The sequence below is a fragment of the Monomorium pharaonis genome, chromosome 6 (assembly GCF_013373865.1).
Source record: "Monomorium pharaonis isolate MP-MQ-018 chromosome 6, ASM1337386v2, whole genome shotgun sequence".
Taxonomy (NCBI): domain Eukaryota; kingdom Metazoa; phylum Arthropoda; class Insecta; order Hymenoptera; family Formicidae; genus Monomorium; species Monomorium pharaonis.
In genome coordinates, this window is record NC_050472.1 from 19,355,288 (window position 1) to 19,369,730 (window position 14,443).

Genomic DNA, 14,443 nt, shown 5'->3' on the forward strand with positions numbered 1-14,443 from the left:
TCAGGTTCAGTCTCGAATCCCGCGTTGATTGTTACGGAGTTGTTCTCCGCGGCGCGTTACTCCGCCGTCCGTTCTCCGTACCCATGGACCGGAGCCGTGGGCCTGACAGGTGCAGTGCAGTGTCGTAAATAGGAGGACAGAGGGAAACGGGGGGGGAAAAAAACGGAAGGGAATCGATTTCGGGGGGGGATGAAGGATGAACGAGAGACACGCATTCGCGACGCGGATTGCAACGACTCGATCGAAATAACAGGCTGCCCCGATATATCGATATTACAATATAACCGCCGATATTTCTGTTCACTTGTCAGAGTAGCATTCCACTCTGAAGAGGATTAAATGAGAAGGTAGCCGAAAGGGGAAATTTGCACGCAACTTGAAACGATCCTTCCCGATCGAGATTCCGATTGAGGAGACCCTGTAAAATTAACGAACGACGTGGGGTGACACCTATCGCGCGCGCAGAAGGTGCCGTTCGAAAAAGGTTGCGCCTCGCGCGTGGCGTCATCGAACGATTCAGCTGATCGAGAAAGGTGGTTGAGATTTAATTGTCGCATCAAGGTCGCGATTTCGGAGGAACGGCCAGAGCTCGGAGAGAGAGAGAGAGAGTGAGGAGTAACGCGCGGAAGTATCGTGAAATTCTCGAGGGGGGCGCGCGGATACAGAAGCGGAAGCGAGGGAAAGAGAGAGAGAGAGAGAGAGCTTTTTAAGCCGTCTGGGATGTCGACGTACGGAAGGTGGACCCTGTGGCCGGCGAGGACGCGTTTTCGACACCTTACAAAATCGCCGACGATCCATCGCAGCAGCTGAGACGCGCACGGATGATCGACGCGGAGACCGATTGACGATTTTTTTCCCGGTCTTTCGTCTTCTACTCCGAGAAATTGACGAACGCACAACGGAAGTAAAGGAATTTCGCCGTGTGTCAAGTGTCGCCGAGGCGAGTAATCCGGAATTATTCTCGGGAGAAGAATTCGGAAAAGGTGCAACAGGTAAGAATCGTTTGTTGCAGTTGCATTTATTGCCTCCAGAATTGCACTTTCTGACGATGGAGTAATTAGGTTTATACTACCGGGCGAAAAAAACGAGGAAACTTGAAGTTTTCAGAGAATTTATCTTTTGTCCTTGAAACATTTCGTTTTATTTAAGAAAATCGTGGATTTTTAGGATACATTATTGATACGCAGAAAAATTCTTCGAAATTTACTTTTAAATTAAAATTCTGTCTCCTTTTCTGACAAATTTGTTTTTTTCTTATTATTAATTATTTTTTATAATGCAAAATCAATGAACAATAAAGGTAGCATGCATATCCACGTACATTGTTTTGTGACTCCCAAGTTTTTATTTTAAAAAATTAGTAATAATAGAAGATAATACATTGTTTTAAATTGTTTATGTATTTTATTTATCTTTCGAATTCTACATTTCCTTTGTGAGTTAGACTTGTATTATTGCAGATCACTATTTGTCATTTAATTTATATATATTTTTTAATATTTTCTTAAATTTAACATTTAAAATTTGAATAGCTTTTCTTGCATGATTAAAGAAAATCTTAAAGGGTACAATAAAATAAATTTATTTTAAAGCTATTAATAAATTCTGCAATCTTTGGAAATCTGAAACTTTGAATTAAATTTTTGGAAAATCTAGCTATTATTTTCACGGAATTCTTTTACCAAATTTGACTAAACATTTTGTAAAGATTGTTCAGATATTGTTTTGAATTGTAGAACTTTTTAATTCGGAATGTTTTTGAAAATAATCATAGACTGCATCGGTCAATAAACAGTTGATATAAATAAATTTAAAAAAATTGAATCAGTGAGTAAATGCATAAAAACAACAATATAATTACATTTTTAAATAAAAAAATTATATTTTGATTAAATCTGTAGAATAATTAGAAAACTAATTAATTAATTTACAATTTATATTGTTTTAAAGTTTTATTATTTTGATATTTCTTGTAGAGTCTTTTGTGACTGTTCATCGACTGATTCTGTTATAACAATTTGCACGCTTATTCGATTTATATTTGCATGATAAAATATTTTATAATTATAAGAATTTATAATAATAGAATAAAAAGATTTGAAATGATAAACTGTGCATGATTCTAATTTATTTATAGAGTATTTTTGTAAATTATTATTTTATTACATAGATTTTCTAAGCGTTAATTCGAGAAATAATCTTGATTGCATATTTTATTTAACTTAAATAGGTAATTTAAATATAGTTCTTAATTAAATTAATCGTAAAAGATGGCACTATTTCTTTGCATAAAGAAATTCTGCAACGGTTACGTTGGCGGAAATTCCAGGGTAATGCTTCACTGCAAAGCATATCCTCTTTATATATAAAGGACATGTATATTTTATAACGGAATATACAATATTAGAACGGATTTCTTACGTGTCCATTTTACTTAAGCGTGACTGGCGCAATTCTTAATGTGACATTTTATCTATGTATGACAATGTCTTTTATATAAATAGGACTGAAAATAATTATTATAGAATAGACGTTAAACCGGACATTATAAAGGATGTGGTCCGAACATTATAAAGGATGTGGTCCGTCATGTATATTAAAGCGGACGAAATAAACAAAACTATTCTGGCAACGCAATATGGCGCGAGCGGTAGCGATAGCTTTGTCGTTCACTGTTACAACAGTCTGTTAGCTTGTCTGCTTTGACGGCCGTTCTCTTCGCAGTTGTGATGAGTGTTTTTGTTGCTAATTGTTGGTGCTAGTTATGGGTGTCGATCGGCGCGGTGGCCGTCGCGGTGGGTATGCGGCATGTGATTGCGAATTTGGGTTGCTTCCCGAGGATGGTGACGCGGGTGTGTGCTCCTCTTGCGGGCATTATTCGCCTTTACATGAGCGTGTGAGAAAAGAAGCACACGTTTGCGTTGTCATCCGCGGGAGACAACTCAAATTCGTCGCGATCGCATGCCGTGCATTTGCCGCGGTGGTTGCCTCGTCGATCAGTGCCCGTGTTGGCACCAACGGTTAGCAATAGAGATGTTTATTGCAACTGAGAGGAGGGCAGCCGTTAGGGCGGACATTAGTCCGTTCTATTTATGAAGGACATTAAAGACAATGTCCTGCATATATAATTCCGTTTTAATTTCACACTTATCTAAAGTGGAAAAAAAGTCATTTTTTTCCATTATAGTTTCGCGGAATTTAGAGCGGATGTGTTTTGCAGTGTTGATTATCTCTATTAGAATAATTAAAAAGCAAAATACAAAGTAACGTAATCTGCTGTTAAATTAAGTAATAGATATAATGAGGATTAATTGTATATTTAATCGTATATTTACTTATATTATTTCAAATTTTATTATAATATATATTTTTAATATATATTTAATAATATATATTTATAATACATTATAATATATATTACATACCACATAAAGTTTAATTTAGCGATACATAGCACTTTAGATGTGTATGGTCAAAATACGTTTTTGTTTTTTTATCATAAATGTCTAATAAATTTCGTAAGAAATTTATTTCATATAAAATCAAACAGAAGAAATTCAGGCTTAAAGTAATGATGATATAAATTAATCGGTAATTATTTTGACAATTTAGCGTAACGGCAAACTCTCCGACGCAATAAAAGTATGCGAAATTATTAACAACTTCCCTAGACAAGTAAACGAGTAAACGAAGGATACGTGAAAATTAATTAATTGCCGGATAATGCCAATTTAACAATTATTTCAATACGTTACACGTTATGCAATACGAAAATGAGCCCAAGGCTTTGCTTGTCCGTCGAGCTCATCGCGTTGTAGGCGAGACCCAACCAAATATGCAGGTATCAAGGCTCAGATCGCCGGTACTGCGAAACCGTGTGTCGGATAAACATTTCAGAGTTCTTTATGAATGGAAAGCAATGTTAGAGTGGGCTTGCGATGCGCATTAAAGTAATTGCAAATGATTGACTTATTTTCCCGAATGAAAGTGCACGACGATCTGTCGTGCCGGTTTTTAAAACTCGTGATAATTTTCCTGTGATTAAGGATAAATGCAATTCCTGAAATGAAGCGAGGTGGAAAAAAATGCAAACCATCCTCACAGAGCTGCAGCATATTGAAGTCTCTGAAAATTTCTCCGCTCTACGCACTTTGGCGTGCAAGCATCGAAGTCTCCGGTGATTTTAACGCTCGGGATTATATTTCAGTACAGATGTTGCTATCCAAACTGTTTATACATTAGTTAACTATTTTATTTTTATTTTTTATTTTATATCGTATTATATATATCTATTATTACACTGGTCAAGAAAATTATTACACGGGTAAATTTATGTCGAAATTTTGCATAGTTTCAAAGCATAACGTCGCGAAAAATTTTAGTTTTTTCAAAAGTATTTCAAAGTTTTCTCCTTTCAAATGTTTTTTGGCGATTTTAATTATCCTTTTTTATAAACACATCGGCACAATGATAAAGCTTCATCCGTCAAATAAAATTTTTTAATGCAACTTTGCAGCGCTGTATTGGCAGTGGACAAACTCGAGAAGATTTTCTATTATTTGCATCTTGTATCGGGATCTTTTCCCTTTAATATAATCGTATCGTTATGCAATTTTCTTTTACTAAGTTATCTAAGTTTGAATGAAAAGTGATCGCTTTGACTTTGATCGGTTATAACTCAACGTATAATATTCTACAAAAAAAGCGTTGGAAAACTGAAAGTTAGTTCTTTTAAAAGCTGTTATCAGTTTTTTCTACTTTACTTTTTATGTTAGTAACTTGAATTTAAATAATACTAAAAATTGTGTTATATCTAAAAGAAATTGCATAATCAGAATTACACTTTTTGAGTAGAAAAAGGTTCGCAAGTTTTATGATAATTATCATAAAATATAGATCTCTCTACAAATTAAAAAATTGATAAATTTTTTTCGCGGTGTTACAAAGTTGCTTATGCATCTTTAGTTATCGCCAGCATTAGAATTACCTGATGCGCATCATTGGGAAGTTGTTTGGATTTTGTACATTGCAACGCTAGCTTAATTTTTTTTTTCAAAAGAACAATGATTTGCGCACACTACATTTTATTCAAACGAAGCATTGTTACGACTTTGTCGCATTGTACGTCTATAAAGCTGGCACAGCCACTTTAGCACAATCGAATAAAACTTATATAAAAATTTAGTGCTCTTTTGTTGCTAATTAGTTGCTCCATTCCGGATTTTGTTGCTCCAGCCGATTCGGAGAAAATAGAGGCTGTGCCAACTTAAAATTTAGTTAGCACAACCAATAAAAAATTTTTTTTAAAATTCAACAAATGCGGTGGATTCCTTTAGATCTAATTAGTTGCTAATTAGTTGCTCTATTCCCGAATTTTTTGCTCCATTAATAAACCCCGAAAACCACCCCAAAATTACCCTAGAGCAACAAAACATTCTAAAATTATAAATAACCACATATATCGAATGATAACAGTTCCTCGGTTTTATTGCTCGAAATTTATAACAATTCCGATTTCGTTGCTCCACCTTTATTGATTAAAAACCACCCCCAGCCACTCCACATTACCACAACACCTTAAAACTGACAATAGCAGCTAAATCTCGACTGATAACGCTTCACAGATTTTGTTGCTCGCAGTTTATAACAATTCTGATTTGGTTGCTCTACCAATATTGATTAAAAACCACCCCTAACAACTCCACATTAGCGTAACAATAAAACTAAAAATAGTAATTATATCTCGATACTGATAACGCTTCACCAATTTTGTTGCTTGCAGTTTATAACTTTATTGCAATAAACAATTGGCAACAAATTCAAAACTTGCATATCTTTTCAGAAACTAAATCGAGAAAGACTTTAATACCGAAATTAGTCTAGCAACAAATTCTATAAAAGTACTTTACTCTTGAACGCGTCCCAGCACAACCACTCTTTCAGCTAGTTTTTTGCAATAAACAATTAGCAACAAATTCGGAAACAGCATATCCTTTGAGCACCTAAATCGAGAAACATTTTAATACCGTAATTAATCGAGCAACAAATTCTGTAAGGGTACTTTACTCTTGAACGCGTCCCAGCACAACCACTTTTTCAGCCAGTTTTTTGCAATAAACAATTAGCAACAAATTCGGAAATTGTATATCCTTTGAGCACCTAAATCGAGAAACATTTTAATACCGTAATTAGTCGAGCAACAAATTCTGTAAGAGTGGTTGTGCTGGGACGCGTTCAAGAGTAAAGTACCCTTACAGAATTTGTTGCTCGACTAATTCCGGTATTAAAATGTTTCTCGATTTGAGTGCTCAAAGGATATGCAGTTTCCGAATTTGTTGCTAATTGTTTATTGCAAAAAACTGGCTGAAAGAGTGGTTGTGTTGGGACGCGTTCAAGAGTAAAGTACCCTTACAGAATTTGTTGCTCGACTAATTATGATATTAAAATGTTTCTCGATTTAGGTGCTCAAAAGATATGCAATTTCCAAATTTGTTGCTAATTGTTTATTGCAAAAAACTGGCTGAAAAAGTGGTTGTGCTGGGACGCGTTCAAGAGTAAAGTACCCTTACAAAATTTGTTGCTCGATTAATTACGGTATTAAAATGTTTCTCGATTTAGGTGCTCAAAGGATATGCAGTTTCCAAATTTGTTGCTAATTGTTTATTGCAAAAAACTTGCTGAAAGAGTAGTTGTGCTGGGACGCGTTCAAAAGTAAAGTACCCTTACAGAATTTGTTGCTCGACTAATTTCGGTATTAAAATGTTTCTCGATTTAGGTGCTCAAAGGATATGCAGTTCCCGAATTTGTTGCTAATTGTTTATTGCAAAAAACTGGCTAAAAGAGTGGTTGTGCTGGGACGCGTTCAAGAGTAAAGTACCCTTACAGAATTTGTTGCTCGATTAATTACGGTATTAAAATGTTTCTCGATTTAGGTGCTCAAAGGATATGCAGTTTCCAAATTTGTTGCTAATTGTTTATTGCAAAAAACTTGCTGAAAGAGTAGTTGTGCTGGGACGCGTTCAAGAGTAAAGTACCCTTACAGAATTTGTTGCTCGACTAATTTCGGTATTAAAATGTTTCTCGATTTAGGTGCTCAAAGGATATGCAGTTCCCGAATTTGTTGCTAATTGTTTATTGCAAAAAACTGGCTAAAAGAGTGGTTGTGCTGGGACGCGTTCAAGAGTAAAGTACCCTTACAGAATTTGTTGCTCGATTAATTACGGTATTAAAATGTTTCTCGATTTAGGTGCTCAAAGGATATGTAGTTTTCGAATTTGTTGCTAATTGTTTATTGCAAAAAACTAGCTGAAAGAGTGGTTGTGCTGGGACGCGTTCAAGAGTAAAGTACTCTTATAGAATTTGTTGCTAGACTAATTTCGGTATTAAAGTCTTTCTCGATTTAGTTTCTGAAAAGATATGCAAGTTTTGAATTTGTTGCCAATTGTTTATTGCAATAAAGTTATAAACTGCAAGCAACAAAATCGGTGAAGCGTTATCAGTATCGAGATATAATTACTATTTTTAGTTTTATTGTTACGCTAATGTGGAGTTGTTAGAGGTGGTTTTTAATCGATATTGGTAAAGCAACAAAATCAGAATTGTTATAAACTGCGAGCAACAAAATCTGTGAAGCGTTATCAGTCGAGATTTAGCTACTATTTTCAGTTTTAAGGTGTTGTGCTAATGTGGAGTGGCTGGGGGTGGTTTTTAATCAATAAAAGTGGAGCAACGAAATCGGAATTGTTATAAATTTCGAGCAATAAAACCGAGGAACTGTTATCATTCGATATATGTGGTTATTTATAATTTTAGAATGTTTTGTTGCTCTAGGGTAATTTTGGGGTGGTTTTCGGGGTTTATTAATGGAGCAAAAAATTCGGGAATAGAGCAACTAATTAGCAACTAATTAGATCTAAAGGAATCCACCGCATTTGTTGAATTTTTAAAAAAATTTTTTATTGGTTGTGCTAACTAAATTTTAAGTTGGCACAGCCTCTATTTTCTCCGAATCGGCTGGAGCAACAAAATCCGGAATGGAGCAACTAATTAGCAACAAAAGAGCACTAAATTTTTATATAAGTTTTATTCGATTGTGCTAAAGTGGCTGTGCCAGCTTTATAGACGTTCGCATTGTACACGTTTACATATTAAGTGTAGATAAGTTATCTGCATATTCAGTGTAGATAAGCTCTTTACACATATAAGTAGATACCTTACTTTAAGATGCACTATCTATACTTTTCCGACACCATTTTGGCTCCAACCTTATCTCAAGACCAAAGATTTGTACTGGTTTTGGTTATTACTTAAGGAGAAAATGGCAAAGTTATAATGTCTTACCTGGCTGAAATTTAGTGTGCGCAAATCATTACTCTTTTGGAAAGAGAACTAAGCCATAAATGTTGCAATGTCCAACATTGAATCCAAATTGAATCAACAATCTTCCAGTGATACGTGTTGAATAATGCTAATGTTGTAATTGAAAATATGTAATTTCTCTGTAATATCGTGAAAAAGAATTCAATAATTTTTATAATTCATTAAGAAAGGTCTGGATTTTACCATGATTATCATGAGACTTGCAAAAAGAATTTTTTTAATAAAAAAAGTGCAATTCTGATTATGGAATTTCTTTTAAACCGTAATATATTTTTTAGTGTCATTCAAACTCGGTTTACTGACGTAAAGAGTAAGGTGGGAAAAAGCGATAGTAGCTTTTGAAAAGGCTAATTTTTTGCTTTTTGACACTTTTGTAGAATGTATTGTAATTGATTTTTTCACGAGTTATAAGCGATTAAAGTTAAAGTGACTACGTTTTATTCAAACTTCGATAACTTGGTCAAAAAATCACACAATGCTTTACGATCGCTTATATTAAAAGGAAAAGATCCCGATAAAGAATGCAAGTAATAATAAGAAATTTTCTCGATTTTTTCCAACGACAGCTGTGTAATGTAGCAAAGTTGTATAATTAAAAATTTTTATTTTGACTTATCAAGTTTCATTATTGTGCTATTTCGTAAAAAAAAATAATTAATATTGGCAAGAAACATTTAAAAGAAGTTTTAATCTTTTAAATGCTTTTTGAAAAATTAAATTATTTAAGTTATGCGAATTTTGTTGACCAGTGTGCATTCATATATAGTATTAATTATTATTATTATTATTTATCATTATGTGTTGAGATATATATTATAATAATTTATATATATTTACGAATAATATGAATATTGAATAAATATGAGAGTATAGATTTATGTTAGAAACAATTCAACTCCTAGTGAAATTGTTCTTGTACGTAAATATCATTCACTCATTATACTGCCCTTGAATTTTTCGATTAGTGCTGTCTTCCGTACACGAACCGGCACCTTTAAATCACCTGCGCGACAGCTGTTTCCGCTGCCGAAATGTCTATTCGAATTCGTTGCTCAAATCATGATCTTGTTGATATACTATTGTGTACTAAGATGTACATATATATTTTTTTTTAATGCAAGCTATATATATACGCACAGATATACAATATATATACGCTAATAATAAGAGCAATATAAAATAATTAAATAGATATATTCTGCGGATAGTTTTTAATTGTAAATGTAATAATGAGAATGATTTGATAACAGTTTGAAACGTCTATTTGTTATACTTCTAGAAACAACATAATTTCTACGCAAAGACGCAAACCTGTAGCAGCTCATTGGGCTCCTTTTTATTAAATTTTGATAATTTATCACTAGAGCCTTAAACATATTTATTTTTTAATAATTTTTTAAAAAATAATAGCTTTTTCTGGAGAAGAATAATCCAGTGTCAACATATATATCTTTTTTTTTCTGTTAAGTGGTATATGTAGTTTTCTAAAAGAAAATCCTCTTGACTCCCCGGCAAGGAATAGCGCACCACGAGGGACACGTTCCTGGCCGCGATCACGAATCTGACCGGCGTCCGCTCCCCCTCCCTCCTGTACCGTAGGAAACGTGGAAGCTGCGGCGGCGGGGACCACGCCGACCACGGCATATCCTCGCGAGATGTCGATCTCGGCGGTCTCGTAAATCACGTAGCGCGCCGCGATGCACATCCGGCGCCAAGCACATCGAAAAGGGCCTGGCGTGCGCACGAAAATGGCGGCGGCCGCACGGCCGTAAACACCGACCATGGTGGTCCGGTGGTGGTCGAGGTCGACCATGCTTCGCCGCCGCCGCCGTCGTCGTTGCCGCCACTGCCGTATCGCGGTATACTAAAAAGTGAACGTTGCATCGTGCATCGCCGCCGCCTTCGCGAACAAGCATGTCGCTTTCTCGGCGGGCTGCGAGAGCGCCTGCACCCGGACGGGGCTCCCCACTGTATACTAACCCGCCTGAAAACGTTTCCACTGTCTCAATGCCGAGATTGGCCTTAACCCTCGCCCGGGGTGACGTCACGTTGCGGAGAAGCTCCGCGATTTTTTCCCCCCTTTTTGGGGAGGGAAGGCACGGGCACGGCCGTATAGACCGGAATCCTGCCGTTCGTGGAATGGGGTGAGGAAGGAACGCGAGGAATCGCATTCTAAATCGAGTTGGGATAGAATAGAGGAATGCTAGGCGTTCTAGGCCGTTCACGGGCCCCTTTCCGCGTGGCTAGAACTAATATGAGGCTTGAAGACATGGGGTATAATGGAAACGAGCTCAAGGTCGATAAAGAGAGAGCAAGGCGGTAGTGAAGAAAGACTGATCCGGTTTGGGGAAGCAAAACTCTATCAGTCATTATGTTTTAGCACTAGACCCGAAACAGCCATTATTGATCGTTTTTATTTTTTTATGTTAATATTATATTTCTTGGATAAGGTAGACTTCTGAAAGTCATTGACTTTTCAATAATCTTATATTTTTTGTACTGATGAAATATTTGATTCCCAATAAGATTCTTCATTTTCATAGCAATTTATTCGTTTGTTGCTTTTAGGAAGTAAAGAACGAGAGTACTTATGGTATTAAAGTGTATTTTGAAAATAGACAAATATTCTAAATTTTCCAAAAGTAACAACTCAGATTTGATGAATTTGAGCCAATCCTGAATTTTACTTTTTTCTTTAATAACACAATGTATAACATAATGAAGGAATTTATTATTTAAAAAATGATTTGTTTTATAGAATCTTTCATACGCTTTATAATGATATATAAAGAAATACTTACAAATATTTGATTGTCATATATAGATATCTGTTTTAATATCTAATACTTCTTAATAACATAATTTAATTTTAATTTAATTTAATTTAATTTAATTTAATTTATTGTGCATCAGTGAATTGCAAGAGCATAAACATGTATAAGAACACATGCAAAGATACAAAGATGCACAAAAGGTAAAACGACAACATTACTGCTATAAAGCTAACCCGAGCAACACAAAGAAAACCTGATCAATTTAATACAAAGTTACTAATGAGAAGTACATTACATATATTATCGATTAATAATTTTGTAATAAATTAGAAAATTAATGTTTAAGGTAATTAAAAAAAAGGATTATTCTTTAAATTTAAATATTAATTTGTAGAATTAACTGCTGCGGATAATATCGATAAGGAATATTTTTCGAACAAGCGTGCAAACGCTCTAAGAAATAACGAATTTTCGAATTTACCGCCTCTCGCATGATACAGACAATGTTTGCACAATCGATCGTACTCGCATGAGTTCGACCCAGTTATTAATAAGACTTTCTCTTTTATTTTAGCCATGGACTGGAGGGGGTTTGTGCTGGCATTTCTGGTGGTAAGTAAACACAAAAAATTATAACTATTTTGCTATGCATAAGAAGGCCTTGAACGAGGCCATAGAGATCTTAATAATACGGGCGACTTGATTCTTTTGTTTTCTTTAGCTCACATTTTGCAGAATACAAATTAAAATATATACGTATTTATATTATAGTTATCATTATTATAAAGAATTATTACTAAAAACTTTTCAAATTATAAAAAATTACATTTATATCTGATTGAATATAGTCTGAATAAAAAGTTGTTTATTTTTTATTTTATTATGGCCTGCTATTGTAGAATTAATATTTTTAGTTTGTTTTATTCTATATTTAATTTCTAAACATATTTATAAATATCTACCCTTTTCCTTTTTTTGCATGATACGTTTATATGTGTAACAAATACATGATTTATTGTAATTGCACCTGCTTAAATTAGATTTTTTAATTATAATTGTTTAAATATAATTATTTTAATTCATTTGCGTTATACAATTCGCCCGAGATGAAGCCGACGTAATGTCAAATGACAATATAAAATACGTTAAGATGGTACGTTTATCGCGCGATTCTATCATTAATAGTTCTATTTAAAGAAACCGATTGAGATGAATTATCCCTACGCTCGACTTGACATTCTCAAGCCGAAGGACGAGGAGATAATGTATAATCGAGAATACGCGGCTCTCTCGCTATCGTTTCGGATAGGCGTGGATTAATGGCGTCCGTAATATGTATACACACTTTCTCCCGTGCGTACACGCGTCTCACCTGGATATGTAGCGCATTATGTAATTCCTTTGTTGGCGTATGACACATCCGAGAGAGGTGTCTGCTATTGTTTGTTGAACCACATCGGCGTTACACGAATTCTTGCTCCGATCGATACCGTTCGTCAGTGAAAATTTGACAAATGAGACTCTCGAGAAAGCAGCTGGACGGCTTTCGAGCGATTTTTAGGTATATTGCGACGAATGTGCATGTGAGATTTTCTCTTTTAAACGCGCACACGTTGTTGCTTAGTTTTTTGAATTTTTAACGGAGGAGAGTTCGATATTTGAGTCTTCTTCTCATATCAATGTCATTCTCGAGAATTCTTTAATAAAAAAGGTACATAAAAGTATAGGAAATGATTGAAATGGAGAAGGAAAATAAATTGCAAATATCTTTTGGTTAATGAGTAAATCTTGTTAATTAGCGAATAATTTTATTTTATAAACGTGCGAGAGAAAGAGATAAATGTTCCGGAGAAAATGTATTACTCACATTGCTGACTATTTAAAATTGATAACGCGATTACATGTTACATATTTCTGAAGCAAAGGTATTTTATGATGGCATTGAAAGACGATGTAGATAAACAAAAATTACGGTAATTCAGGGTATTTAAGTATGACGGTGTTTCGGCGGTTTCGGAAGACGTTATGTCACTGTACTGACAATAGTCGTGGGATCTCTCTCTGGATGAGAGGCTGCCGGATTTAATGTCGTTAACCCATTCAGGAGGCGGTAATCCCGGGATTACGTAATACGTAATAATTGACAATTACGTTAAACTTGGCGTTTACGTGTGACGTTAAGTCTCTACGATCTTCGAAACGTGCATCGTTATATGTGCTATAGAAAACAACTTAAGTGCTGCCGCTTATCATCACAGAACTTCCATTGTTAGCATGTATTACTTTGCACAAGGTATGAAAGAAATTCCCAAAGGCCACCATTAAAATATCTTTAATCGGTTGCATTGAGGAAAAAAAGTTGTTAACCTGATTAAATTTTTTAACTTGATTAAATCTCTTCACCTAACGTAGTTCAAGTATTTATATAGATTTAAATCCGTAAATTCTTGAATTGAAGAAATTTAATCTAAGCTGGAAAATCAGTTAAATTAATTGACTTTTCCTCAGCGTGGCAATTACATTTCTTTCGACTATCTATGTGTTTCAGTTATATAGAGAATGCCATAAAAACACATGCATATTCAATGGCGTATAATTCGCTTTAATGACTGTACAAATATTCCTCTGTGAGAAAGCGTATCATGAAATTGTACACAAGTGCCCCCCTTTTTTTTGTTGGCGAACCGCAAAGAATGACGCAGTGAGTTATATCGGAACACCCTGTGTTGCACGTAAGAAGAAAGGACAATCCGTTCAGACCACGCCTACTTTTACTTCGTGTTCTTTTCAATATCGACGCGAGATATATATCTTGGCCTTAGCCTGGCGCTCGCTTAGCGCGTTTCCATAAAACGTTTCACTTTGCAGTCAATAGAAGACCAATCGATAATCGGAAGCGTGACGCTTCATAACGTTACACGCATTCGCTTTTATTCCCTTCTTACAACAGAATAAAAGCCCGACGTGTAAAGTTCTGCAAACAACATGATAACTTCAATAATTGCATAAATTGCATCATAATTTCGAACAGGTTTTCCTTTACTTGAAAGTAAGAGGTGTGTAACGAATATTTCTAGACTTTGTTCTTAAAAAAAAATCAAGATTCTTCGGCATTAGTGACAATTTCTTGTAACTAAGGATTCTTCAAACAATTCGTGGACTGTACTCTCGCTTGGGAGTATCAGGAGCGCAAATATAACGCCTCTTAACGAGGATCCGAAGCGGCAGGTCAGTCGGAAGGACCAATAGAAAACGTGTCGGATGAGAGAGGAGAAAGTCAAAAACTCTTG

General features: G+C 35.0%; 1 protein-coding gene across 1 annotated transcript in view; it reads left to right on the forward strand.

Moving 5' to 3' along the window:
• LOC105839130 overlaps positions 1-14,443 on the forward strand; it is an 81,341-nt gene continuing 66,898 nt past the window's right edge. Inside the window, exons 1-2 of the mRNA XM_012685208.3 lie at positions 1-992; positions 11,728-11,765. Coding sequence (XP_012540662.2) covers positions 11,730-11,765 — 36 coding nt within the window. The 5' untranslated portion in view covers positions 1-992; positions 11,728-11,729. The remainder of the gene's footprint in view (positions 993-11,727; positions 11,766-14,443) is intronic.